This window comes from Corvus cornix, chromosome 5, assembly GCF_000738735.6.
Source record: "Corvus cornix cornix isolate S_Up_H32 chromosome 5, ASM73873v5, whole genome shotgun sequence".
Classification (NCBI taxonomy): domain Eukaryota; kingdom Metazoa; phylum Chordata; class Aves; order Passeriformes; family Corvidae; genus Corvus; species Corvus cornix.
Genome location: NC_046335.1, coordinates 14,556,837 through 14,582,009, shown reverse-complemented (window position 1 = coordinate 14,582,009; position 25,173 = coordinate 14,556,837). Strand labels below are relative to the sequence as shown.

Here is a 25,173-nt window from a genome sequence, read left to right as displayed (position 1 = left end):
CACAAAGGGTTACAGTGAATGGGGTGACATCAGACTGGGGACCTGTCACTAGCGGGATTCCACAGGGCTCCATCATCAGCTCTCCGCCCTTCAACGTCTTCATTAATGACTTGGATGCAGGACTGGAACGGATACAAAGCGAGTTCACAGACAAAATACGTGGCCACCTGCCTTTGAAGCAGAACCTCTACTGATTTTATACCTTGACTTTCTGGAGAACTGAGTTTGTTTCACAGTGCTACCCAGCAAGGGATGGACCACTTTTTAATCAAGCTGAGGCAGCCATACCTCACCTCATTTTGCCACAATTAACAGGATATAATGGCATCTTCAACTAATTTTTATTACTATTATTTTCAGACCAATTTTCCTGCAGAAAATTTGGGGAAAGAAAGCTTTCTTATTTGACTCCCTTGCTAGAACTGGGGAGGTGGGGGCTGTGTTACCCTTATTAGCCTACACACTGGAGCTTAAAGGGCCTTACCCTTAAAGGCCACTCCTCCAAATCCCAGAAAAAGCTATCACCGTGCCTAACAGCAGCCCAGCAGGCTTTTCTCTATAACTTAAGGCAAAACGTGTAGTAAAAGTTGCCCACTGCAGATGCCAAACAAGCGACTGCTGCATTGTGAAGTCTTCAGAAAGGAATACTCCTGATCTTTGTCTGACAGGTCTGACTTGTCTCCATGAAAAATACATGACACTACTGTGCCAGTCAGAACTGTACAAGCACACTTTCAATATTCAGGATATGCAAAATACTAACAGAAAACAAAGAGAAAAATGATGAAATTCCTGTTATTAATGCCGAGACTATTAGCTTATATTAACATATTATTCTTAAAACATCTGCCAGTCATACAAACTTGTGTTACAGAACCCTTGTGCTCTGGGGCCTCCCACACCAACAGACATTTTGCAGGTATAATGGTCAACACAGAGATCAAATTGTACCACATACACCATCATTTTTAACTGAGTGTCCCTTAAGAGTCTTCACATAGCTATGAAGACAGTTCATTCATCAGAGGAAGGAGACAAGCAGACTTATCTTTAAACAAGGTCAAGAAATATTGTTTTCACAAATGTTTTCACAATTTTTTTAAAATTTAGACTGAACAGCAACTTTCTGGTAAACTCTAGAAGATTTATGGAGAGATAAACAGGAATTTTAAAAATATCAAAACAACAATACAAGGTGAACAGACCATAACTTTATTGGAGATATACTCAGCTACAATTATTACAAAAAACTATTAAAGGTAATTGTGATCCATAAGGTGCAGATTGCAAACTTCTGCAGCATGATTACAGTATGAATGAATTACATTTTATGTCCCTTAAAGACAGCTGCAGCATGTGATGGTAAATATTTTATTGTCCATCAAATTATATTTGTTATTCTTTCTACTTGATTTTAACCATCTTTTCAGTCACACTATTTACAATAAAAAAGCCTGCAATTTCCAATTATTGTTCACAAACATTTTTCTCCCTAACTTGCTGCTGCAGTAAATTCTGAGTGCATCTACAAAGCAATTAAAGTAGTCTGTGGTTGCCATTCAAATAAAAGAGGGAAAACCCCAAGGACTTTATTGGATGAAATTTATTTTTAAGTAATGTAGTTAGCTTTGATAGAAGTTAATTTTAACTGCTAGTGGAGTATACTACAATGACCTCTAGATATTTGCTAACATAATTCATATTGAGTTACAGCTGATATTTAGATTACATTTGATGGTCATGAACTGTAGTGTTGAAAGTTTAAAATCTAATATGAAAGTAAAGAAATTGACTTCTTGAATATTAGAGCAACTGAAAAAGGATCAATGTCAGTAATTACGTACCAAAAATCAAAACGCTTCTTGCTTCACTCATGTAAAAAATACAGAGATTTCCATAAGAATGTGTTCACGGGGAACCCCATCCAAAACAAACTCAGAATACTGTCAGAGTCAAGTGCAGTATCACAGCAGACCACGATGCTATTTGTCATTTTCGGATTGCATATGCTACTGTGACTGAGATACTAAGAATTCATTTTCTGTACAGATAAATGCATAGAATATGTAGCATATGTTATGTCATATGCAGTAACATAAACCTCCTGCATTTTCCCGTTGATGGTTCTGTATTTGCTCACAAGGAGGAAAAACAAAACTCTGCAACATACATGCAAGCACAAGATCTTCAGGTATGTAAATGAATGCAGTTCCATTACTAAAATGATACTACATCAATTTGCACTAGCTGAGGATCCAGCACCTCATCCCTGGGCCACCACTGTATTCCTCCCCAGCACCGAAACTGGTTCTTGTTCAAGGTCAGTACTCGGCAGTTGCAACATAACTACTGTGTAACGAGACTTAAAAATAGTAAGCTTTTTTTTGTATGGACTTTAGCAGCATCAAGCTGAACAAACACTTCAGAAGTCACTACTGGGCACTCAATATTCAGACTGAACAGAGATTTAGTTAAGGTTGACAAATTACTAGGGGCTGTCTTCTCCCAAAAACTACATTATATGCGTTAAATGTTGGTTTGTTCAGAGATAATTACTGGAGTGTCAGTCAGAGGTCATTCTAATGTTAATTACTTCACATAACAGTAAAATGATGTAGTAGAAAAATAATAGCTTTAAAATACAATCAAGAGGTGTTACACATCTTTGTTGTATTTTTCCACATACAGTAAAAATGCCACAGACGTTACAAATGACCTATTTAAGTTGTGCAAGTAAATGACACATTGCAGGCATTAAAAACTATCTTTTTCAAAGTCATTAAATCAGAACAGCAGCAAGGCCAAACCACATTTTTCCTCTCTGTTAAGCATTTTTTCCTTGAAATGAGGTAAAGCATGGTACCAAGTGCAATGCTTATTTGTGCTACATGAACAGAACAGCGCAAAAAAAAAAGCCATAAAAATTAAAACACAGCATAGTTAGGAGGACTGTTTAAAAGTACAGTATAACAGGACTTAGATAAAAAACCCCAAGGTTCATGCCAATTAACCCCCACACTATTTATGATGAGCCTGTGTGGCTGCTTTTGAAGATGGGCTGCAACAGTCCGCTTACACTTGTGCTTACAGCATGTCAAGTGATTTCTATCCCAACCTTCAAATGATCAGATTTAGGTCTTTAATAGCATACACTGTCCAGTATCAAAATCATATCAACTGTAGGGTAAAACACACAGATGTATAACATGGAAACTAATAAGGATTTTCTGTCTCAAAGGATAAAAAGTATTTCAATGAGGTCACACTGGAAAAAATTGTGGCATTTAAAATGCATTTAAAAACGCATCAGCAGCAGAAACTACTTTATAGTCAGCCACTACACATTTCGGATGTCCAATTCATACGCTTTATCTAGTAACAAAGTGATCATTAAACTGTTCTGAAACACAGAGTAAGTTCAGCTGATTTTCTCTGCACCCAAACACTCCATAACCACTTCACTGCTAACAATTACCTGAAACCCCTGAGAATCTATAACCTTATAACAATCAGTAAGAATTTTAGGCATTCAAAGAATAACTGAAATTTTAGTTTTTCCTAATGCAATTAAACTACTTAAGACTTTCTAGATGATCTGATTTAATCTGCTGATTGATGTCTGGCCAGAATTGTTGCCATCAGTAATCATGCATTTTCACTAAGAAACTTACAGTTCTACCACAAAGAGCGAGCTATAGCTTAAATCAGTGACTTTTTTTTTTTAGTTTTGTAAGCAGCTAATGCAAAGCAATTTACATTTAAGAATCTGGACTGCATGTTTTTATTGTTCCGTATCACCATATCATTTACACTTGCAGTTCTTATACCTCCTTGTTATATTTTCATGACTGAAGTACCAAACAAATACTAGACTTCTTTATAAGCTAGTATTTTAATTCTTGGTCTGACTCCTATAACAAGCAGCTTTCAAATTCAAGAATGGTCCTTTTCACAGACTGAAAAGTGACTGAGATAGCAAATATATGAACTTTTGAAAACTGTATTTCAGAAAAGCTTAATATCTGTCCCTTGTCACTAAGGCATTTACTTTATTTTTTTGTTAAGAAAGCAAGAGCTGACAGTTTTTGTTTTGTTTTAGTGTGCATTTGTGAGGAAAGGAATAGGGTTTAAAAGCAGGAAATACAGTATTTGTTTGTAATTTAATTCATAAGACACAGCATCAAGTTCAAACTATTGTGCTGGAAAACATTAAAACACCTTGCTCTGCTTTCTCAAACTTCAAGCATAATTAACAGGGCAAAATTGCAGCAAACCTCTACTGATACTGGTGGGAATACAAGACCCACAGCTTTTTTTAAAAGGTAAATTAAGAGGTATTATAGTTACAGTGCAAAAAATTAAAATTTCAAGCATAATACATAAACATAGCACCAAAACAGAAAAAAACCCAATGCATGCAAAAATAAAAAAGGAAAAGAAGAGAAAAAAAGAACTGAGGTATTTAAGTGAAGAGTGCCTACAAAAATCTAATTAAAGTATAGGCAAAGCCTAAAAAATAAAAGTATGATTTCCCCCCACGCTCCCAGTAGACCAATGAGCTAGTTTCTCTAAATTAAGGACCTAAATCACAGATGTATCAAAAGTACGGCAGTTATATCTCAAACATCAACTTTCATGTTATTTAACAGCACAGCTTTGGTAGATGAAATATGCATGCAACTCTGAAAAACAGTAAGAAATTTACGTGGAAATATCTCTAAGTGTAAAGGTGCTTTGTTTGTTAAATACGTAACCAATTGACTATAAAATCTGCAGCATATCTTAGGTGTGATATGTCTAAGGTTATTTTGTTAGTGACAGTTTGCACTGTGCAATTATTTGTTGCTGTTTCCAGTATTGGAACTATCTAGCTTGCAGGTTTGTGTAAAATTGGAATTTTAGCCAAAGACCATATTTCGTTTATGGTATAAAAAAAACTGTAGACCAACCACCTCCTCAGAATTGTTAAAAATAACCTAATTACATATATATGAATATAATTTCTATTATAATCCTGTAATAAGTCACAGCTATAGTAATGAGTTGTACTGTAAATATAGAGCTGTATCATTGTAAAATGCATAACAAAATGAAGGGAATGTAAAACAGTTTGTTCCAAAAAAGATCAGAAATTAAAGATTATTAATGAGGGTTTATTTATTTTTAAGGCAAGAACCTTTTTTTATGCAAGACTGTGTGGCAAAAGGAAACCGAAGTTTCACTCTACCAGTATGCCAGCCGTTTCAATTAATATCTGTCCCTAACAAATAAGTGCAATAATGATTGGGAATGCCATCTTAATGTAAGAAGATGACATGGAGAGAAAAAAAAGGAAAATAAAAAGGAGAATACTGGCACACGTAATCTTTCTTATACCCAATCATCCAGTACAGTTTATCAACTGCTTTATGACTGGCACTAGTGCACAGATTGAAGAATTTCAAGATTACTATATATAAATCTAGCAACTGCATTAGGCATAAGCTCCCTGGCCTTCTAATACTAAGCAAAGCTGTACTGACAAGAAAAGTAAACCAAAAAGACCTGACAACAATTATTCTGAACACTTGCTAAATGTCATCATTAAAGCACTCTCGTGATTAAACAAAGCAGAAGTGAGGAAAGAAGACAAGATTGTGTTTGCGCAAAAAACTATAACTACAATTAGTTCCAAAATTTTATACATGTTAAATGTTTTGTTACCTATTCCGTTATCAAACAAACTTTAAATTCTGTCTTCCAATTTGTTCCTCTCAACATCAACTTTTTTTTTTTTTAATTTGCTTTATTTGTATGGGTTTTTTTTTTTCCCCATTTCATTTATTTTTAAGAGGAGTCTCAGCTGTTTGGGACCTGAGGTTGATTTGCTTTGAGGCTTCGTAGTGCTCTTCTTGCAGCTGCAGATTTGGCAATCCTGTAGCTTCTGCCAACACCTTTAAACTTTCCCTTTCCTACAACTTCCACTGTAACTCTGACCTTTCCATCGTAAGTTCTTTCTGCGGGACTGCAAAAATATACACAAGAATTACTTACTGCCTAGGCAAGTTAATATGAAATAAGAGACCTACATTCTTTTTTCTACAGAAGTTAAAGCAGTAACATTAAACAGAAATCATTACATTTCTCAGGAAGCTGTGCAAGCAAAAATAATAAAGAACAGTGGATGATGTTAGCTGCTTAGTGCAAAAGAAATTACAAGTACTTTGTGACATTTAAAAATTCTCAGTAGTTCATGAAGCACAGCTTAGAAACATTTTCTGTCAGTGTGTATGGAAGAAAGCACATCCTTACCTAAATTTGGCTGTCTCTGGCTCCATCTCCAGCAGCTCTCGCACTGGGGAACGGGGCACATTAGCAGAAAATTTTTCTATTTGGAAAAAAAAGTGAAAAACAAAAATTAGCTTTGTTCTTTTTATAGCAGATGGCACTTAATTATTAATAATTTTCTGAAAGCTGGCAATACCTATTAGTGGCCTCATCATTGGATAGTACACTTGCCAAACCATTTCCAAAGACATTCCACTATCCATATAAATGGCACCAGCAAGGGACTCAAATATATCCCCCATGGCCTTTGGTACTTCAATGTCTTCCTCTTTTTCTTCATCTTCTTCAGATCTTCTGAGCTGTTTGCAATTAAAAAAAAAAGAAGAAGGGTGGGAGGGAGAGACAAGGGGATGGGGAAAGAGAGAAACGATTGCTTCACTTACAGTAAAACAAAGATCTTCAGAAATGTAAGCTCTTTTATATCCTATATCCTGTGCTGCTTCCTCTAAGTTTTTAATTGACAGCTTTCCACAGCAAAATTGTTGTTTTATTCCCCAGTGAAACCAAGCTGCTGGTTACATCATTTTTCAAATATGGAAAAAAAATTCCAAACACCACTGTGTACAAGGAACTTTTATGCTTTGTGAATTCTTTCTGTGATAATTCTGTAGGATTTCACCGTGGGTCTGTTTTTTCCAATCAGAACCAGGCTTCTATCAGTTAATACTAGAAAGCTACCCATAACAAAGGAAGAGTTCACACATGATGTATCTCCCAAAAAGAGACACCTAAAATCTTTAAGTCCAGTCTCTGGATGAAAGTTGCATGTACCTCTCCTTACCTTATTTACCCCTGAAGACAAGCACAAAACAAGCACTAGTAACATAAGACATTAATAACTGAAAAATGATACCACCAGACTGAGCTAACGGGCACATTTAGGTATTTAGGTGCAGCAGGCAGTGTTTTCTTCTATGCTACCAATTTAAGACAATAGCCTATTTTCATTATCATAAATGAACTTTCAGTGTATGTCTTAAAGGTCTTGAGCTAATCTAATCCTTTTACTAAAATACTTTAAACACATGTAATATACATTGCCCTAACTACAAACAAAGTAACTTGGAAACAAAGGTTTTGACCGTTATGCTACTCTGCCTAAAGAGAAATAAGTTTCTGTCAGTCTTCTCCCCCAGCAGCTACTCTCTCACTCCATTTGGGGTTTAAAATCCAATTCAGTCCTCTTAAGAGTGACCATAATACTTCATAAACGTGTTCCACCCAATATTTCTACCTGAAATAAATCAAACAAGTAGTCAGACCTGATGTATACAGCAATCCAAATGGGAATTTTGACGTTAAAAACCAAGTTCAACTGTTTTGAATAGTGTACTTCATACCAAGTGTAAACTGAAGCACTTTTGCATTATACTGAAATAACAGAAGAGGAGAGAAACTACGAGCTATAAGGTAAGGGACAGATGTTTCATGAGTGAGATTTGAAAAAACAGAAGAGCAGATGACGTGGAGACACACATGGAAACCAGTCCAGCTGGCATGAACTGCAGAAACAAAGACTCTCACATTAAGTGATGAAATAAGAGTTTCAGTAATTCAGTGCCAGACCAAGATAGGGAGCAGGCGTAGGGAGAGTGAAACAAGGATTTTATTTGAAACAGCTATCACACAATTTGGTTTCAACTTTGGTAAAAGTTTCTTTTTGCATACTAGGAAAAACTGAACAAAGTAAAAAATACCACTAAAAGCTCTTAAAGTAAGTTCCCAGTCTTTTCACTCATATTGTAGAGAAAACAAGAGAGATAAGAGCTTGATCCTCTAATGTAAAGTAATTTATATTATCTCAATTTCAGTGACAAATTTCTTTTTCAATCTTTACGGAATTTTTCCCATAAAACATGGTTTTCACTCTGCAACAGAGTGCAAGGGCTGTAAGCACATATATATGACTGAAGTATTTTGATTCCTAAAGTTTTAAATTGTCTACTGGAAAGAAAGATTACTAAATACAAAAATAACATGCTTATTTAGTGCTGGCATATTGTCAGACAGAATATTTTTTAAGAGACTAGTCAGTTTTTCAGAAGACAAATTATTACGGACATCTGTTGGGTAACACTTTTAAAGAAGGAAAATGAGAAGTCTATCTCTTCCAGATCCTGACTAGAATTTTACTCACAAGGCCCTTGGTCCCAGAGATGTCCTAACCAGCTTATGTAAATGAATTACTTTTACCACATTCTCCAGAAAATAGAGGTTCATTATCATCAGCTTTCCTGCACAGCACAAGAGATGACCTGTGTTTGCAGGTCTTCAGTGAAACTATTTTTCAAGTGGCTTACTTGAAAGATGCATACAATGTTTCCATGGCTAGCAGACATAAAGCCTTTAGGAGAATGTCAGACATACTTGATTAAAGAGCAGTAACATCTCCTCCAGTAAAAATTTTAAGAAAGAAAGCAGAAATCTCTTGTCAGCGTACTACATTTAATCGTCCCAGCATTGTGCCAAGGTAGCTTTGTTCACGGTGTTGTATGGATACCTTACCCTGAGTCAGCACTATGTGATTTGGCAACTTTTCATCACAATTTTATGTTGCAATAGTGCTTCCTATCAGCTGGTGAAAGCACCAAGCTAAATGCGTATGTCTGTGTCCCACATTGTTCTAACATCACAAGAGCAAGACAACTACTAAAATCAAGGGCCACAGAGAAACCTAGAGGCAAATTGCTTTCAAATTAATTAATTTCTGTAAGTTCTAATTGATTTTATACTTCCTGAAGGCTGTATTTTACTTTGCATATTGCATCCTTCATTACTGGGAGCCTGCTTCTTTGGCTGCTGTGTGCATAAAACATTACAAAAATGCTAAGAAATCCAGTGACATGCTTCAAATCATATACTGAACACATTTCTTCTACTTCCACTAACCTCAGAATCCATTCCTTGCATTTCATTCTTTTCCATTTGAAACTGCACAAAGTCATCAATAACATGAAACAGTTCAGGAGAGACAGCTTTGAAGTACTTGTGGTAGTCATACTTTACAGCTAATGATGCAAAAATGGTATTATTGACTAGAGCAGATCGTAGGTCAGTAAGAACTCCTGGAGAGTGTTGCCGTGGGTCTTCATAAAGGTGCTTGGTTATGAGGTAGTCCAAAATTGCATCTCCCAGGAATTCTAAGCGCTGGTAACAATCTTAAAGCATTGGAAATAAAAGAATGTACAACAACACAATTAAGTTTAACACACACATTCTTTCCAGGCTTTCTGGATAAGAAGTTTGGTACACTGCCATGTAAATTCCACAAACTAACCAATGCTCAGGGAAGACAATCTGTTTTTTAAAAGAAGTATCCTTGTGTTTAAAGAAACTGCTGATGAATTACTAAAAAAAAAAAGAAATCAAGAAAAACAAGACCTGTATCTAGTAATAAAGCCAATATTGAACAAAATGTTAATTTGCCAGGCTAGAAAAACAGCTGTGTTTATAATCAATTAATACTTTTACTCAAGATCTTCACGTGCTGAGAAACACCAAAAAGTAAAATTAAGAGATTCTGCCAGCAGGCTGATCTGAAAACTGTAACAATTAAAACTTAAAAAAAAAAAAAAAAAAAAAAAAGTAAAAACAATACAAAAATCAATGTATTAAGATCAGGGGAACATAAAATCTGAGTTTTTTGTCTGATTTGCCACATGTTAAGATACTTTTAACAAAGACCCCTATTTAGAATATGTCTTTTAAACTGGAAATTAAAATTGTCAAGCCTTTGCTTTTTTTGACAATTGACAGGGGCCACAGGAAGAGAGAGCTAAGAACATCTATTTTTAGAATACAAACAAAAGCAAAAACTCTCCTGAATGCAAATAGGGGTAGGTAGGTTGAGAAGGAAGAAGACAAACTACTACAGAAGTTACCATGAGAGTGAAATGACTAGCACTAAGTTGCTTTTATAGCAGCCGAACCTAAGACACTGCCAGATCTCAACTGCTAGCTACTCCTTAAAAAGTTACAGGTAACAGCTGTTCACAGTTGTCTCACTTGGTATAAAAAAAATGAAATCACAAGTTTTCCTACAGTTTCAACAATGTAATTTCAACCAGACACTATGCCTCAAGGTTTCTGGTAGTGTATACAGATATTTATGTATGTATAAAAATGAAGGAATCATCTACCTTCAATACATTTTGTGAAATATTTGTAAAAAGTAAATACACATGTGGGTAATATCACCTACAATGAAAAACCAAAGGAGTGCTTCTGTGTTTTGTCAGAACTGTTTCCCAATGTAGCAGCATTTCAGAATTACTTATTTCTTTAATGAAAGCAGAGCTTTCTCACTCCTTGGAATAAGGGACCAATTCACTATGGGGAAAAATTCAGACTGCTGACTGCAAAGAAATTTGCCAATCACTACAAATAGGGTTGGAATTTTACCATGGCTTGCTTCTGATTGCATATTATTGTAGGAAAATATGCAAAGTTTTAGAATGAACAAATATTACATTAATTAGTATAAGCAAGAGCAATTTAAAGATCACAGAAACACAAATGTCTACTGCCGTAAAATCTTTTATGAGATCATGTACAGAAACATTAAACGTTAATCTGAAACTAATATTTAGTCTGATTTAGTCAATTACTTCAAACTCTGACTTCAAATATTTACTCAATAAAATGCCTAGACTTAAATTAAGACTTTGAATTCACAGCTTCAAAGGGAAGTCTCCCCATTCTGCAATCCTATAGATTATTCAACTAATAAAAGCTGTAGTCTACAGTTCATCCTGAGAAGTACAAAGTGTAACATTCTTGGGATTCAATTACAGAACAAATTTGCTAAATATATTTGCAAAATACGACTGCTATTTCCTGAAGTATATGGCAATTTTCCAAAGTTCTACAAGAACTCATTTCCATTAAATGAGGCTCCAATGTCAGTCATATACAGCTGGTGATAGGACATTTATCATAGATGCTGTTTCTTGAAACTTGCTGAGGCCTCAGTAAATATATTCGATCTGCATGAAGTCAAAATATGAATAACCACCGAGATACAAATTGAGCAAGTATCCCCCTCTAAATAGCAAGCAAAATACTGTTTTTTAAGATATTGTATGCCAAGACTATTCTAACATGCAATGTCTAAAAAAAGTCTATATATATATGGGAACACAAGATACTACTTCTCTTGCTTTTGCAATATGGCGAAAAAACTATAGAGCTTTTTGAAAACAACTTACCAGTAATGGTATTATAATGGTAAGAGGCATGAGTAAATGCCTGAAGAAGATAAGCCTTGTTCTTAAAACTGTAATTTATTTTCTTCTCAAAGTTTTCAAAACCAGAAATAAGGTGATTTAGGGTTTTTTCAGCATCTGGGTGATCAAACATACACCTTGGTGGAATCTTCAAACAGCCATACTCCAGGTCTTTACACAGAGAAGGCTCTGAATTAGCTACAGAAGCAGAAACAGAATTTGGTGAAAGGTTTTTCTGCTCACTGTTAGAGTTCTCTCCGGTAGCACACGAAGTGCCTTCCCAATCAGTCTTTTTAATTACAGGGAGCACCTTCAGCCCCAATGAACACAGGAAAAGCTGAGCAGCTCTTTCACCACAGCTGGTCAGATAGCAGCCCAACAGGGCTTCCACACAGTCTGCAATGCTCTTGTCAGCAATACACTGCTCCGTATGCAAGTCATAGGAGATTGACTGTTTTCCTGCATCAACACCACAGTTTTCTTCTGATGGATTCCAGAAGCCCACTACAAAATCATCTTCTTCAACAGCCTTGCTAGGATCCAGATAGCACATAGCATCCCAAGAGCTATAGTCAAAATCATCAAAATCTGATGAACACTGAACATTACCCATGGATGACTTTTTGGGTGCTTTCCATTCATAGTTTGAATCAGTGGTTGAAAAGTGTGAGAGTGAAATTTTCTTCACAAAAGCCCCTGATCCCATTAACATATTATCAATGAATTTGATATGCTCCTGATCATACTCCAGAAAATCATCTTCAAAGTCTGTTTCTTCCTTGGGCAACCTCCACATTAGGTCTTCATTCTCTTCATCATCATTATAATCATCAAGTTTACCATTAGCCAACATGTTTTCCTTTGTCTATGAAAGAACACAAAAAAATGGTGCTGAAGAGGGAAATGAGACACTTTTACTTCAGAAAGATTAGAAAAGCAGGATTTGAGAAGTGTCTGCTAATAATAAGACTGATTTTTTTATGTTCCTAAATAATTACATTGTCCGATCAGACGCACAGTACAACCTCAACTTACACTAGCGTTCCAAGACTAGAATAATTGTCCTGGAACACAAACTCTCTGTTACTAACCTACAATAGCATGTGTTCTACACATAACACATGCTGCATTTCATAGGAACCTGTGCTTGTGCTTGAATGTGATGCACACACAATGAACTTTATATCCACTGAACATTATATACTTGCACAGCGAAGTAAACAATAGAAAATTCTAAATTAACAAATTTTAGAGAAGTACAAGAAAGTTCCGGGTCCATCCTTCTCTCTAGCTGCTAAATAAGACTATTACAAATGTTGAATAAATGCAATTTTGAAGATTCTTTCTACACCTTTTTACATGGAAAACTCATTAGGTGGGGGTTTTTTTCAGTCTTTTTTTTTTTTTTTTTTTTAACAGGCTATGCTTCTAGCCCTAACTAATAAAAGGCAAAATTGTCACCAATTTTCTAATACTTACATACACATCCACAACAGCAAAATTAACGATGTCTCATGTCTTTTCCCTGCTCATATTGAACAAATTGGTACGGACTGACATAAATTACAAAGTGAACACAAATATTCCCAAATTATATAATGCTTTACAATTTGCCATGGCTCCTATCCAGGAAAGCACTTAAACATATTAGCTAAATGCACTAGTAGTCTTCCTAACATCAAAAGGACTATTAACAGGCTCAACACAGCAACACTGATGTCAGCGGGAATTCTGCCACTGAATTTGATAGGAGCAAGATCAGATTCAAAGCACTTTCCTGGACTGGGTCCTGAAAGCCAACAACATTTCGAATCAAGTGAAATAGCCTTTATCTGCCCTGAACCTATGTATGTCATATTGTAGGGCTCAGTCACTAAATCTTGCAAATCTGTGAACCAGATGCTACCATGGGGGACTCTTCCCTTTGGGCAAAATGCACACCCATCCAGAGGTGTGGATGGGGGGCAGCCATAAGGGGCTCTAGGCAGCACTTAAAAACTCTCTAAGGATCAAACAGATCTCAGTGTTCCTCATCGGGATGGACCAGGCTTAGTCAAGTTTAGTAACGAGAGGAGAGGAAAAAAAAGTGGCTATGGAAGTTCTTAGTTCAGACAATCTGCTGAAAGAATTTCTACTGCTGTAATTACCCATCTCACTCACACACAGAAGGGACTTCTGTAACTTAAATTAATCAGAAAGAGATATCAAAACTGGATTTAAGGCAGTTATTTTGTATACCTGTAGTAATATAATACTTAAGATTAATTTAATCAGTCCCAACAAAGGCAGGTACTGCTTTTTTTCTTGATACATACCACCTGTCACATTTACAACTGAAAAAAACTGTCTGAATGAGGCATGTCTATATGAATGCTCCAAAACAGATTTTGGCATCTGTTTTTACAAAGATGTAACAAAATAAAAATTTTTACTGTAATTTCATTCACAAGTTTCTTAAAAAAAATTTTAAGTAGCAGGACAGCTACATGAACTCTTCTAATATTGTCTGTACATTACTTCTTGTACACTAGAAAAAAACCTCTAAGGGATACGGATGAGCAGTGGCTAAAGAAGACAGCCATTCTGACAATTGGTTTTTTTGTCATTAGAATTTAAAAAATTAATCAACGATGAACCCCAGAAGAAAGAATTTTTCTTAAATAATACCCGACTAATTTTCAAGAAGTTATTGCAAAGAAATAATAAAAGGCGAAGAAAAATACACGTTAAGTGCTTTTTTTCATGCTTTCTTGAAGATTAGCCATTTGATAAAATGAATGAAGAAAGATTCTTCCCTTAACAAAGCTTAATAAATAATAACATTTGACTACAATCTTTTAGCAATTATTTGTCATAATGAGATTTCTATTTTCAGTTATAGACCATCAGCCCATGGATGGAGAATGAAATTTACATCCAAGGAAACAAAATACCTACTTGGCATAACCTCCCCCCCACTACTATTTAGTTGCATTACTCTCAGCATTTTGGTCTGAAACTGTGTGTTTTATTTACAAATAAACAGTGACTATCAAAGAGGAAGAGGCCACTGAAAAGTTGTGGAAAACTGAAACATCTTAAAAACCAACAATTAGCTCCAGTCCCAAACATACTATCTCATTTGCCAGAAAGGTATAGCAGGAGTCTTTTTTAAATGAAATCTTGGCACAATACAGAACCACAATAATCAGGTTGTTTTATTCTGCAATAAACATTTACTTGCACAGTACATCCACCTAAGAGTCCTCTCATGTGCCCTCTGGTGGTTCTACAGTCTGAGTGTGGTCTCCAGAACGGAAAAAAGAAAGATGTCCCTCCACCTCCTTCCCCTGAACTCCAAACCAGTCTGAAACACTTCAAGGTCATGTTACTGACTGCTGCGATCGCTGGTATTTCTGAACATGCCCTTCTACTCCCAGCACGTCAGAAAATAGTGTGAACCTTTCCTCACTAAGATATGTCATTGTGAAGCATTTGGTGGTAAGACTGAGGGTGTCAGACAGCGAGAGCGCCTAAGCCAGCACTGTATTTTACATGAGGAGCAGCTCTCAGTCATACCCATGGTGTAGCTACCAGCCATCAATATCAAACATTTTCTCAAGCCAGTTCTACTCTTCAATCTGCCTCAGCACTATGAAAAACATAAACTCTTTTTCATTTATTCCATAAAGGCGAACTCGTTCTTTATTACAAAGCAGAGAGTGTTCTGCCTGAACATATTACAGCTAAAGCAGTGATGATAATACCATTTAAAACTTCCAACAGAAACTTCTGAAAAACTCCTGGGAGCAGGCTAACTGTCAGCAGAAAAGCTTTTCTTCTCTGCTTCTCCATTAATATCTACACTCATTACTGGATGATGTGCAAAAAATTTCCTTACTTCAGGTTCTGGTTAGAATCAGTCTTCTTCTCATTTTCTTACAGAGAAGTTTTAGAAAGAAAAAAAATATACAGATTTACCTTTTTTTTTCCTGAAAACAGCAAAATAACTGGGGTAGTGGGATGAGATAGGGGTGAAAGAATACAGACACACAAGTAACTACTTGTCAACACAGTTAAATAAATTCATACCATTTCATCTTTCTCCCACTTGTCAGTGTTGCTCTTGTCCTGATTTACTATGTAACCAGGAGGAAGCCAATTGACTGGGGGATCAAAAATCGACACCACCATGCGACTCGGCAGTCCTTTCTTTTTTCCAAGGCGATACAAGTTACAGTTGCTGACCTTGAAGAAGAATATTCTGATAAACCTCTGGACATACATTTACACAAATAGGCTAAAATGCAAAAGGAGCAAAAAATGTTATGTGTCAAGCTGGATCTTGTTCTATTATGCATTTTCTCCAGTTCTCAAAAGGGAGTTCAGCTTTTGTAATACAGTAGAACCAACTCAAAGCAAGATACCCATCTTCCCTTTTTTTATTTTGAGGCCAAGCATATTAGGTGTGACTGTTTCAGTTAAAGAAATCTAATACATTACATTCTCCTCGCAAAACAAACGGATTGCTACTCTTAAAATTACTATTGTAAATAGAACCTGTACAAGTGTCATTTATTACCAGTATAAATAATCATCATTCAGACTACATTTGGAATGAAAAGTTCTTATTTATAGGTAGACTGACCTAAACCTCAGCAGTAGACAGTGTTAAAACAGTTCTGTATAACACCTACTAAGTCATAATCCAGATGTTATTTTGATAGCCTCTAAAATCACTTTAAGTATTTTAAAGGGAAGGGAAAAAAGCATTCTCAGATACAAATGTATTTCCTTTTCAACTATCAACTACTGATCTTTTTTTCTCCTTTTAAACGCATTTCACGTTTTAAAGTCTTGAAATTTGAACTTGAATATTCAATCACTTCTTTTATTTGAACAGTGCAACTTATTTAGCCCTCCTTGTTTTCCAAGATTAAACTATACAATCATTTCATTTTCAGAGTGATGCATTTTATTAGAGGTAGACAATGAATGCCTTGGCACTTAATTGAAGTTATCACATCATGTGGAAGAAAAAAACAAACAAAAGTTTTCACATGACTGATTATTCTAGCAGCAGCAGAACTGAAGACTCTGCTCCCTACTGTTAACATTTACTGTAAAATACTTTCACAAGTTTTGTTGCAACAGTTCTGTAAGATTTTTTTGTTGTTTCATTTTTAAGTAAGATGCTAAAAATTGCAAGGGAAGTATCTTCTTGAGGAAACAAAGGAAAGATCAAGTAAAGGTGCAACCTAAAGCTCTGTGCTGAGAACTCAATCTGTCCTTCATTCAAGCATTCCCGTTAAAGAGCTTCTACTCAATACAGCTCTAGAGTTCAGTGCACCAAATGCTCTCACCAGCCCAGAACTTTTAGTTCTATTCCATCTCATCTTTTCTTAGGTTCGTAATCAGCTGGTTTAGATGTCAAATTGAACTGCAGAAAACAGTTTTAATCAATCACAGTTATGGCAACATTAAGCCCACAGTCCCGTATTTTTATTACTAATATGCATGATACTCAATGTATAATGAACAAAGCTGTGGAATTAAATCAACCTGTTTCCATTCAACCTTCCAGCAAAAAATTCATATATATGGCTTGTTACAGCATGCTTTTTACACAGTATGACTAGATTGTTAGTACTCACTTTTTTGCTTCTCATGTATGATAGGCGTCCCTCGTGAGCATCAGGGTAAGTGCAAAACAAGTATGTAGTGATGGCATGCTTTAAAAATGAATCGCCAAGCATTTCTAGCCGCTCCAGGTTAAACCCATCACTAGCATTTGAAAGAGTCAAAGCTTGAAGAATGAGACCAGGATTAGGACCGAGAGTTTTTGAGGAGTACCCACTGCAAGGGCTCTTTTCAGAATCTGCTCTGTCTTTTGAAAGATTAATAGCTTTTGAAGTACTGGTGGTCACTGCCATCTTGGGGCATCCATCTGAGGTAGATCTGTTAGCATTTCCATCAAGGTATTTATTACTCGGTAGAGTACATTCATTGCTGGGCTTGGGCTGGTTCTCACTGTTGTATAAATTCTGAATGGGATATGAGGTAGTTGGTTGTACAGGTATTTCCTGCCTGCAGTAATCCAGCTGATTTCCTTGGCAAAAGTCTCTGTTAACTAAATCACAATTGCCATTGGCAAGATTTTTATTATAGGAAACACCATTAATTGCTGCAAGTTCTACCGAGACATCAATTTGGAGTTTACTGGGTGACTCATTGAGCAATGTTCTGTAACTCACAGACATTTGGTCATGGTTTTCTGCAGAAGAGGTTCTATTAGCACCTTGATGTGCAGCATTTTCAGGGACTACAATTGTGCTGTGCTTACAGTAATTTTCATTCTCTACTACAGAGGAGTTAGGAAGAGAGATGAAGGACTTGCTGTCAATAGACTTCTTCCATCCAAAGTCCAAGTTAGGATATCTGTCAAGATACACATGAGGTTTGTTACCAAAAAATATTAGCACAGAACGAGAAGACTCTACGTGCACATACACGTTTTAAAAGAGCCACAGCTTTCTGAAAAGTACAGTGACTGCAACATGTAAGTTCACCACTCACAATCAAGTATTTTTAAACTGTGTTTCCCTGAGAAGTGACATGAGTTAAACAAGAGTTACCAGTTTTGTAATTCATGCAGTAATAGTTAAGTTTCCACCTTTTAAGTCAGATATCATATTGAAAAATACCTATTGAAAAAAATACATGCCTGAAATCTGCAGGAAGTGATTTAACCCCTACACCAGCATCAGTGGCTGTCTGAGCTCTTAGTTCCTCTGCTGTCAAAAGGCAGTGCAGGCGGTAAAGTATGCTGGGAAGGCAAACTGCTTTTCTCCACAATGATGCTGGAATAGGATGTATAGCACAGAGCTCAGGAACCAGTATCTGGGAGAGGAGGGGGAAAGAAAAGAATTTTCCTTGTAAAGGTAGCCACCAAATCACTATTAAGAGAGTCCACTTGAACTAGATGCTTCTGTTTTACCTGTTTATTCTGCAAACTTTCCCACTTTGCTTTCCTCTTCTCAGCACTGCTTAGTGGAAGTGCTTTTCCCTTCTGATTCAAATGGCGAGGAGTCAAAAGATTAAGTCTAAAAACCATGTGAAAATACTGTGATGTAAGTACATAATTAATGAATAGAACTTGCTACCCTCAGCTTTCTACAGTTTCTTAGTATTCAATGCACTGTGAAGTGGCAGCACCATTACCTCTAGGAAAAAATGGACACAATTTATAGTTCTTGTTACACAAGCACCTCTCTAGAAAAAAACCAGTAATTATTTTTGGAAGATACAAGCCCTCAGCTTTACCCCATATTTTAAAGAAAAAAAAGGCACTTTAATGTCAAACTACAAACATCAGACACAACTATGACTGTTGTTACCTTGAAGATGTGTGGTCCACATCCAGCAGTGGCTGGTTAAGATTGGTAAGGTCAAGATTGTACTTTGTTTTATAATATTCTGCAAAAGTTTCATATTCAGGGGAAGGGAATTTACTGAGTGGAGTAAGATCAGTGTATACATCAGCTACGTAGAATCGATGAGGCTGATCAAAATTTCGATATCTAAAAAAAAAATAATATTTTGGCATTACAGTAAAGCTTTTGTTAAGTTCTTCATGTTCTAACATGGTCAGGAGATAAACAGTTAAATAGTGCACTTGAGATTTTTGGTTTATGAGGGTTTTTTTTGTTGTAGAAATCATTTATCTAGCTAACTCAAATGCTGAATGAGAAACGTGCTTTAAGACAAAGATGAATAAAGTCAATCTACAATCTGTGAAATTCCCTCTACAAGATAAACATTTAAATTAAATGGAGGACTTAGGGTCTTCCGTATGTAATAGAAAATAAAGCTCTGTACAACAGTAGTGCTACAAATGACAATTTCTTAATTCAAAACACCTAACAATTAAGTTTGATAATTTGGCTTTTTAGCATCCAGTCTCCTACGTGGTATTCTACATCAGTAGAAACTGAGTTCCTCTGTATACAAAGATTGTACTACCTCATGTCTAGACTGGCATTTTAACCAAGTCATCCTCCAGATCAAGTTAAAATACAAAACCTCAAATATACAGCAAGATGAATTCACAAGCCTTTCAAGGACAGTGACATTCTTGTATTACAGGCAGAATATTAAATTTGAAACCAGACTGCTACAACATCTTTATTGTGGCTACCGAGGCTCATTGGAAACTATGGTGATAAACATGCCCAGAAGATAATAATAATGATAAAAAAAATCATGAAATCAATATTCAACAATTAGATTTGCATATTATTTCATATTTGGATATGCTGCATCATTTTAGTTTCTACTGAAATATCTAAATAGAAACTCTAAACAAGTAGTATCTCTAAACAAAATTTAAACGTAATTAATGAGACTTTTCAGCTTCTTTAAAAAAAAAATAAAGTCTGAGGCCAAAAAACAAAGTTTAAACCTACACTTATTCTCACTATATATTCAGCAAGTACCATTGTTTACAATATACTAGGTATAACACAAGCCAGTTAATCCATAGGGAATAATTAAGCCTCCACAAAGCCCAACAGTTCTGGAGAACTTTTGCATATCCAGTACCTAAAATGCATACCACTCAATATAAAGATTCTATTAAATGGTCTTTATCACTTGTAATTTTCCCATCTACCAACATGATACCTTCCTTTAGAGGCCCTTGGTGTGTATAAGCAGTAACCAGAGAACAGGACTCCCGTGCAATCTTCCAAACTAAAACTGGTTTTAGTAGGCCACTTCTTGATGAAGTTGCAGTGTTTAATCAGAATACTACGTAAGTTTTCTGGTGAGCTCTACTATTCCCTATAAAAAGGTAATGAATCTTGGGATACCTAAATACTTAAATCCTATTAATATAAGATTACCTATTGATTAAAAAAAATCCTTGAATTATTTGAAACACAACTAGATACCTTCAGACTAACAGCATACAGTTCTTAAAAAGCAATTCTGCTGCAGATACTAACATGCCCTTATTCAAGTTTGTATAAATACAATAGGTACATACCTAAACTATGTAGAGTACTCACCGTGGAATGATAACTGCATCCTGGTAATCTTCTAACTTGAAAATAAAAGGCATTTCTTTTGTATACTGTGTACTGGGAATGCCTGTACGTGCCTCAGATTTCTCAATGTCTTCCATAAACTTAAAGTCAATGTCCAAAGTGCTGGAGTCATCAACTTAAAAAGGAAAACGCATAACTCAGTTTTCTAGGCTGAACTTTTCTGAGAAGTTGTAAATTACAAAAGTTTTGTTCTTACCAACATTAAGAGGTAGAACACAATAGGCTGAATCAGCTTCTGTAGGCTTGAACTCTAGTGCAGGTTTCTCAAGACGAAGAATATGTGAAAAAATGTACTGGTGGAGTCGTGTTATCAGCTCAAGCATTTGCAGAGACAGAGTAAAACCAGATTTCTTAAGCTCAATAGATATTGTAACCTCTCCCGAGCGAGTATACACAGGAAAGTGAGGAATCTAAGCAAGAACAAAACCAAAAGAAATCACAAAAGAAAATCCAAAGTGGGATTCCTCTACAGAGTACTGTCTGTTTAGTTCAGATATTGAGGTAATGCTTGCCTAGCCCTACAGCAAATTGGATCAAATAGGACCAGAATTTTGAACTGTGATGGCATTCAATTACAAATAAGACTCTGAAAGTTAAAGAATGACTGATCTGGCTTTTTTAATAGATCTCCTTGTGTTTTACAGCTCTTGTCTTTATGAAAACTAAGTAGAAAATGAAGTGTTTTCTCTTATGAAGGAAGAAATGTGAAAACCAGCAATATTCCTGAAATGTTTTCTTATGTGGACAACAGAAAATACAATTTGAAAAAAATCTTCCTCAGCTGAGTCTCACCAACAGAAAATGCCTATTAAAAATTTTCCGAGGCAAGAGGTGCCAATTTCAATTAACATGGCCTACTTCTCCTGCTGCTGCTGCAGACTAGGAATGCTGAGAGGACTTGTTACCCTAGCTTTTGTATAGATAAGGTAGTGCAGTGCAGGCCACCTCTGTAGCTGGTATGTCTACTCCTATCATACCTCATACAAGGAGGAGGGACATCTTGAATTTGCCAGCGCAAAATACTAAATTTCTAACCCAAAAGTTTGGCAAAAATAGAATAGATTGTCCCATCCCTGAAGACAGAAAATGAAGTGGTGACTTGACTGGATGGACAGTGTTGCTTATTTTCTGGAGGTTACTTGATATAAGTATCATTTATAGTCACTTCCAACTGTTCAGTCTGGGGGTGGGGAGTAAGTGGATAACAGGTTGTAAGGCATGCAGAATAAGGAAAGGAAATAGATTCCTTACTTGAGGTATAGGTTTGGCTGTCAATATGCCAAAACATCTTGTTGTATCCTCAGGAGGATATAGCTTTCGTCTTCTGAAGTTGAGCTCGTCAGGTAGAGGAGTCGTTAATACCATTCCTATTACATACAAGTAACAGGGCTGATCAGGTTTGGGATAACTATCCCTCAAACACTCTGGAATCTGAAAAAAATCAAAAAAAGAAAAAACATTTACATGATAAACATCAGCAAAATTCACCTAATTATTATTCTTTGAACAAGTCCTCTTACGTTTATTTGGAAACACATTGCTAAAAACAAGGAACAAAAAAAAATTAATTCAGGCTCAAGTAGTGTTTTCCTTTTCAAGCAAAAATATTTGACCAGTAGCCTGGCATGAGATTTCCTTCATCTTCAGTAGGTGAGCTGGGGGACGGAGGGTGGCTTTTCATAAGAAGATTTACCAAAATTCTAAAGTAGACTTACTAATAACCTGTCCTATGGGTCCACTAAAGTTCCTGTAACTTTTCCAGTACATTCTGGAGCTCAAATGTCTGCCCTCAAAGTTGAAGATGCCTCTTCACGCAGAATCATTCCCTCAAATAAAGGTGTATTTGTGGTGGGTGCTTTTGGATATGCCCAGCCTCAAAAGATTGCTAAGGTAAGGTGCTGGTTGCTGGGGAAGGAGAAAGCAATTGGAACTCTAATAGTTTTGGGACACTTCCCTACAAATCTATTAGGACTGGACCTCCCAAAGGGAAAGGTGTGGACTGATGAAGAAGGTAAAATACGGACTTTTGGGAAAGAAACTCACCATCTATGCCTACTAGGTGCTGCCTCAAATCTTCCTCCCTCCCCTCCCTTCTAACCAATATCAAGCCTTATCCCTTACCCTTGGGAGCAAGCACAGATCACCCCAGTTACTGACTACTTGAAGAAAAGGGTAGTGATTCCAGCACATTCTCCCTATAACACTCCAGGCATGGCCAGTTCACCAAACAAATGGCAATTGGAGACTGACTGTGGACTACTGAGGCCTTAATGCAAACATAGGAGCCCCGAGTGTCGCAGTCCTAAACACAGCTGAACTGACAGCCATCATAAAAGAACATGCACACAAAATTGTGGCTACCACTGGTATCAAAGACGTGATTTTCATGGTTCCCCTACAGGAATCAGACTAGGAACGTTTTGTATTTACATGGGAAGGCCAGCAGTATACTTGTACCTGCCTCCCACAAGGACTCAAACACCCACCCACAATGGCACACCATGCTTTGGCACAAGAATGGTCACTTATTCCTCCCACAGCAGGGGTATATAAATAGTATATAAATATATAGTATATAGAAGTATACAAACACATTGACAATATACTGGTGGCAAGAGATGAAACTGAACCAGTTCAAATGACACAAAAGGGCATTACTGAACACCTAAAATCTCAATAATTGCAAGACCTCAGTACACTTTTCTATGGAAAAGAGTGAAATGAAATTTGACCTCCTTTCACAATGAGGCCTTACAATTCTTAATTTTTGAAGCCAACACCCATCAGTCACTAGGCCTTCTAAATCCTACTGATCCCCTACAGACTAGGGACTTGCCATTCCAGGACTGTCCATACATTAATGGCAGCAAGGGCCAGATGATCGTCCCTGGCCCATTGGATTTTACTCCCAAAGCTTTAAGGGACTCGTGTATTTGTTGGGGACATCCCTCCATAAGACTGGAAAAATCAAGACGAGCACTGTAATACTACCAGATCATGCCTTGCTAGCTGATGTGGGATCCTCATTTCCATTTCCCAGTTCAAGGTATCCCATTAGATACTAAGCCAAAAATCCCTGTTCTGATTTTAGAGAGAAAACCAATTGTAAAAACACCAAGTATTTAGCTCCCTGAGGAATGGCCTGGGGCTGATCCAACAGGAAATTTTATTCACACTTGTCACTGCAACAGCATGCTGGACTAAGGTATGGAGTCAGAATCCCTTCCCTTTGCCCCAAGCGTATCTTCAGTTTTACTAAAATGTCCAAAACGCACCAATACCGTAGCATCCCCATCTCCGAAGCAACACAAAGACCGGAATGGCAAATTAGTGGGATTAAAGTTCCAAATTATTATACCACCAGACACACAGTATCACTGACGCTCAAAAACGTCTTCACCCTTTATGTTACTTTAAAAAGGCATCAGTTTGTACTTGAAAATATCACTTGGCAATTGAATTTATTGAGTAATTGGACACAACATGCATTTGGAGAACTTAACACACAAGTCCAGTAGGCTTGCAAAATGACTACAAAACAGATCAGCCCTAGACATGCTATTGTTGAAATAAAAAGGAGTATGCAGAACGTTGAATTTATCTGAAACTCAGTGCTGCATCACAATCTGTGATGCCTCATTCTCCATCGAGGAGGCATGAGCCAAGATGAAAGAAATAAGTGATCAAGCTGGAGAACTATTTCAATCTATGCAAACATGAAACTGGTTTGATGGATCAGAATCCAGGTCATGGGTTACTACCCTCCTAAAACCTTTAGAGCTTACAGGATGGGGAAAATAGTTAGCACAAATTAAGAGCTGCAATTGTCACTGGATTTGTATTTTTAATTGTTGGCATTAGCCTGGTTAAGTGCATGACAACACACTTAGGCATCTCGCATTCCCCTTCTGTTCACTATACTTCTATCACCACCATGAGAGAAGAACACTACGTCCACATTCCTCAAGGCAATCTAGAACCATGGGGTGGAATGTTGTGAACGAGTAAAAACTAAGGAATGTTTTTCCACTGCCTCTTCAAAGATCAAGGTTTGAAAATTCAAGTTTTAAATTGCTCCTAACAAAAGCTTTAGAAACTGCTTTGTTTTAGAAAATGAGGCACCCTCTTTGAAAATTATTAAAATAGTTTGTAGTTGATACATCTAGTGAGCAAGCAGCAGACTTTTGATACATCATGAGAGCCAGCCAATGAACTTTATGAGGTGGACGTGTTGTTGCCACTCTCAAAACCCTCTATAAGCAAGTGCCCAACCTGCCACAGGTGCAGCCAAATCTACATAGTGCTAGAATCTTTGCTGCCTGTGCTGTCCTACACTGTCCTGTGAGGCTGCTCGTGCCCCCCATTACCCCCTGCTGCCATGGCTCTTCTCCCTCACTGGCAAGCTTGACTGTTCTGGGAGGGACTTCACCAGACAAAGACACATCTCACCCGATGCACATCTCCCCCAGTGCACACTATAAGTCAGCGCTGAACCTGTGGTCGTGGTAGCCTCTTTTCTGTGCTTCCCATAATTA

The 25,173-nt window shown here is 36.7% G+C and overlaps 1 protein-coding gene across 5 annotated transcripts in view; it reads right to left on the bottom strand.

Moving 5' to 3' along the window:
• Positions 1-1,191: 1,191 nt before the first annotated feature.
• Positions 1,192-25,173, bottom strand: part of DICER1 (dicer 1, ribonuclease III) — a 68,033-nt gene continuing 44,051 nt past the window's right edge. For 4 of the 5 annotated variants that reach the window (XM_039551940.1, XM_039551939.1, XM_039551941.1 and 1 more), the window contains exons 17-29: positions 21,890-22,069; positions 20,835-21,048; positions 20,600-20,753; positions 18,929-19,111; positions 18,529-18,634; positions 18,256-18,431; positions 17,186-17,969; positions 15,624-15,779; positions 11,535-12,417; positions 9,217-9,485; positions 6,464-6,626; positions 6,292-6,367; positions 1,192-6,004 (exon numbers count right to left, since the gene is read on the bottom strand). In XM_039551940.1, the coding sequence (XP_039407874.1) occupies positions 5,839-6,004; positions 6,292-6,367; positions 6,464-6,626; positions 9,217-9,485; positions 11,535-12,417; positions 15,624-15,779; positions 17,186-17,969; positions 18,256-18,431; positions 18,529-18,634; positions 18,929-19,111; positions 20,600-20,753; positions 20,835-21,048; positions 21,890-22,069 (3,510 nt within the window). In that variant the 3' untranslated portion in view covers positions 1,192-5,838. The remainder of the gene's footprint in view (positions 6,005-6,291; positions 6,368-6,463; positions 6,627-9,216; positions 9,486-11,534; positions 12,418-15,623; positions 15,780-17,185; positions 17,970-18,255; positions 18,432-18,528; positions 18,635-18,928; positions 19,112-20,599; positions 20,754-20,834; positions 21,049-21,889; positions 22,070-25,173) is intronic. The other variant, XM_039551942.1, reaches the window with a different exon arrangement.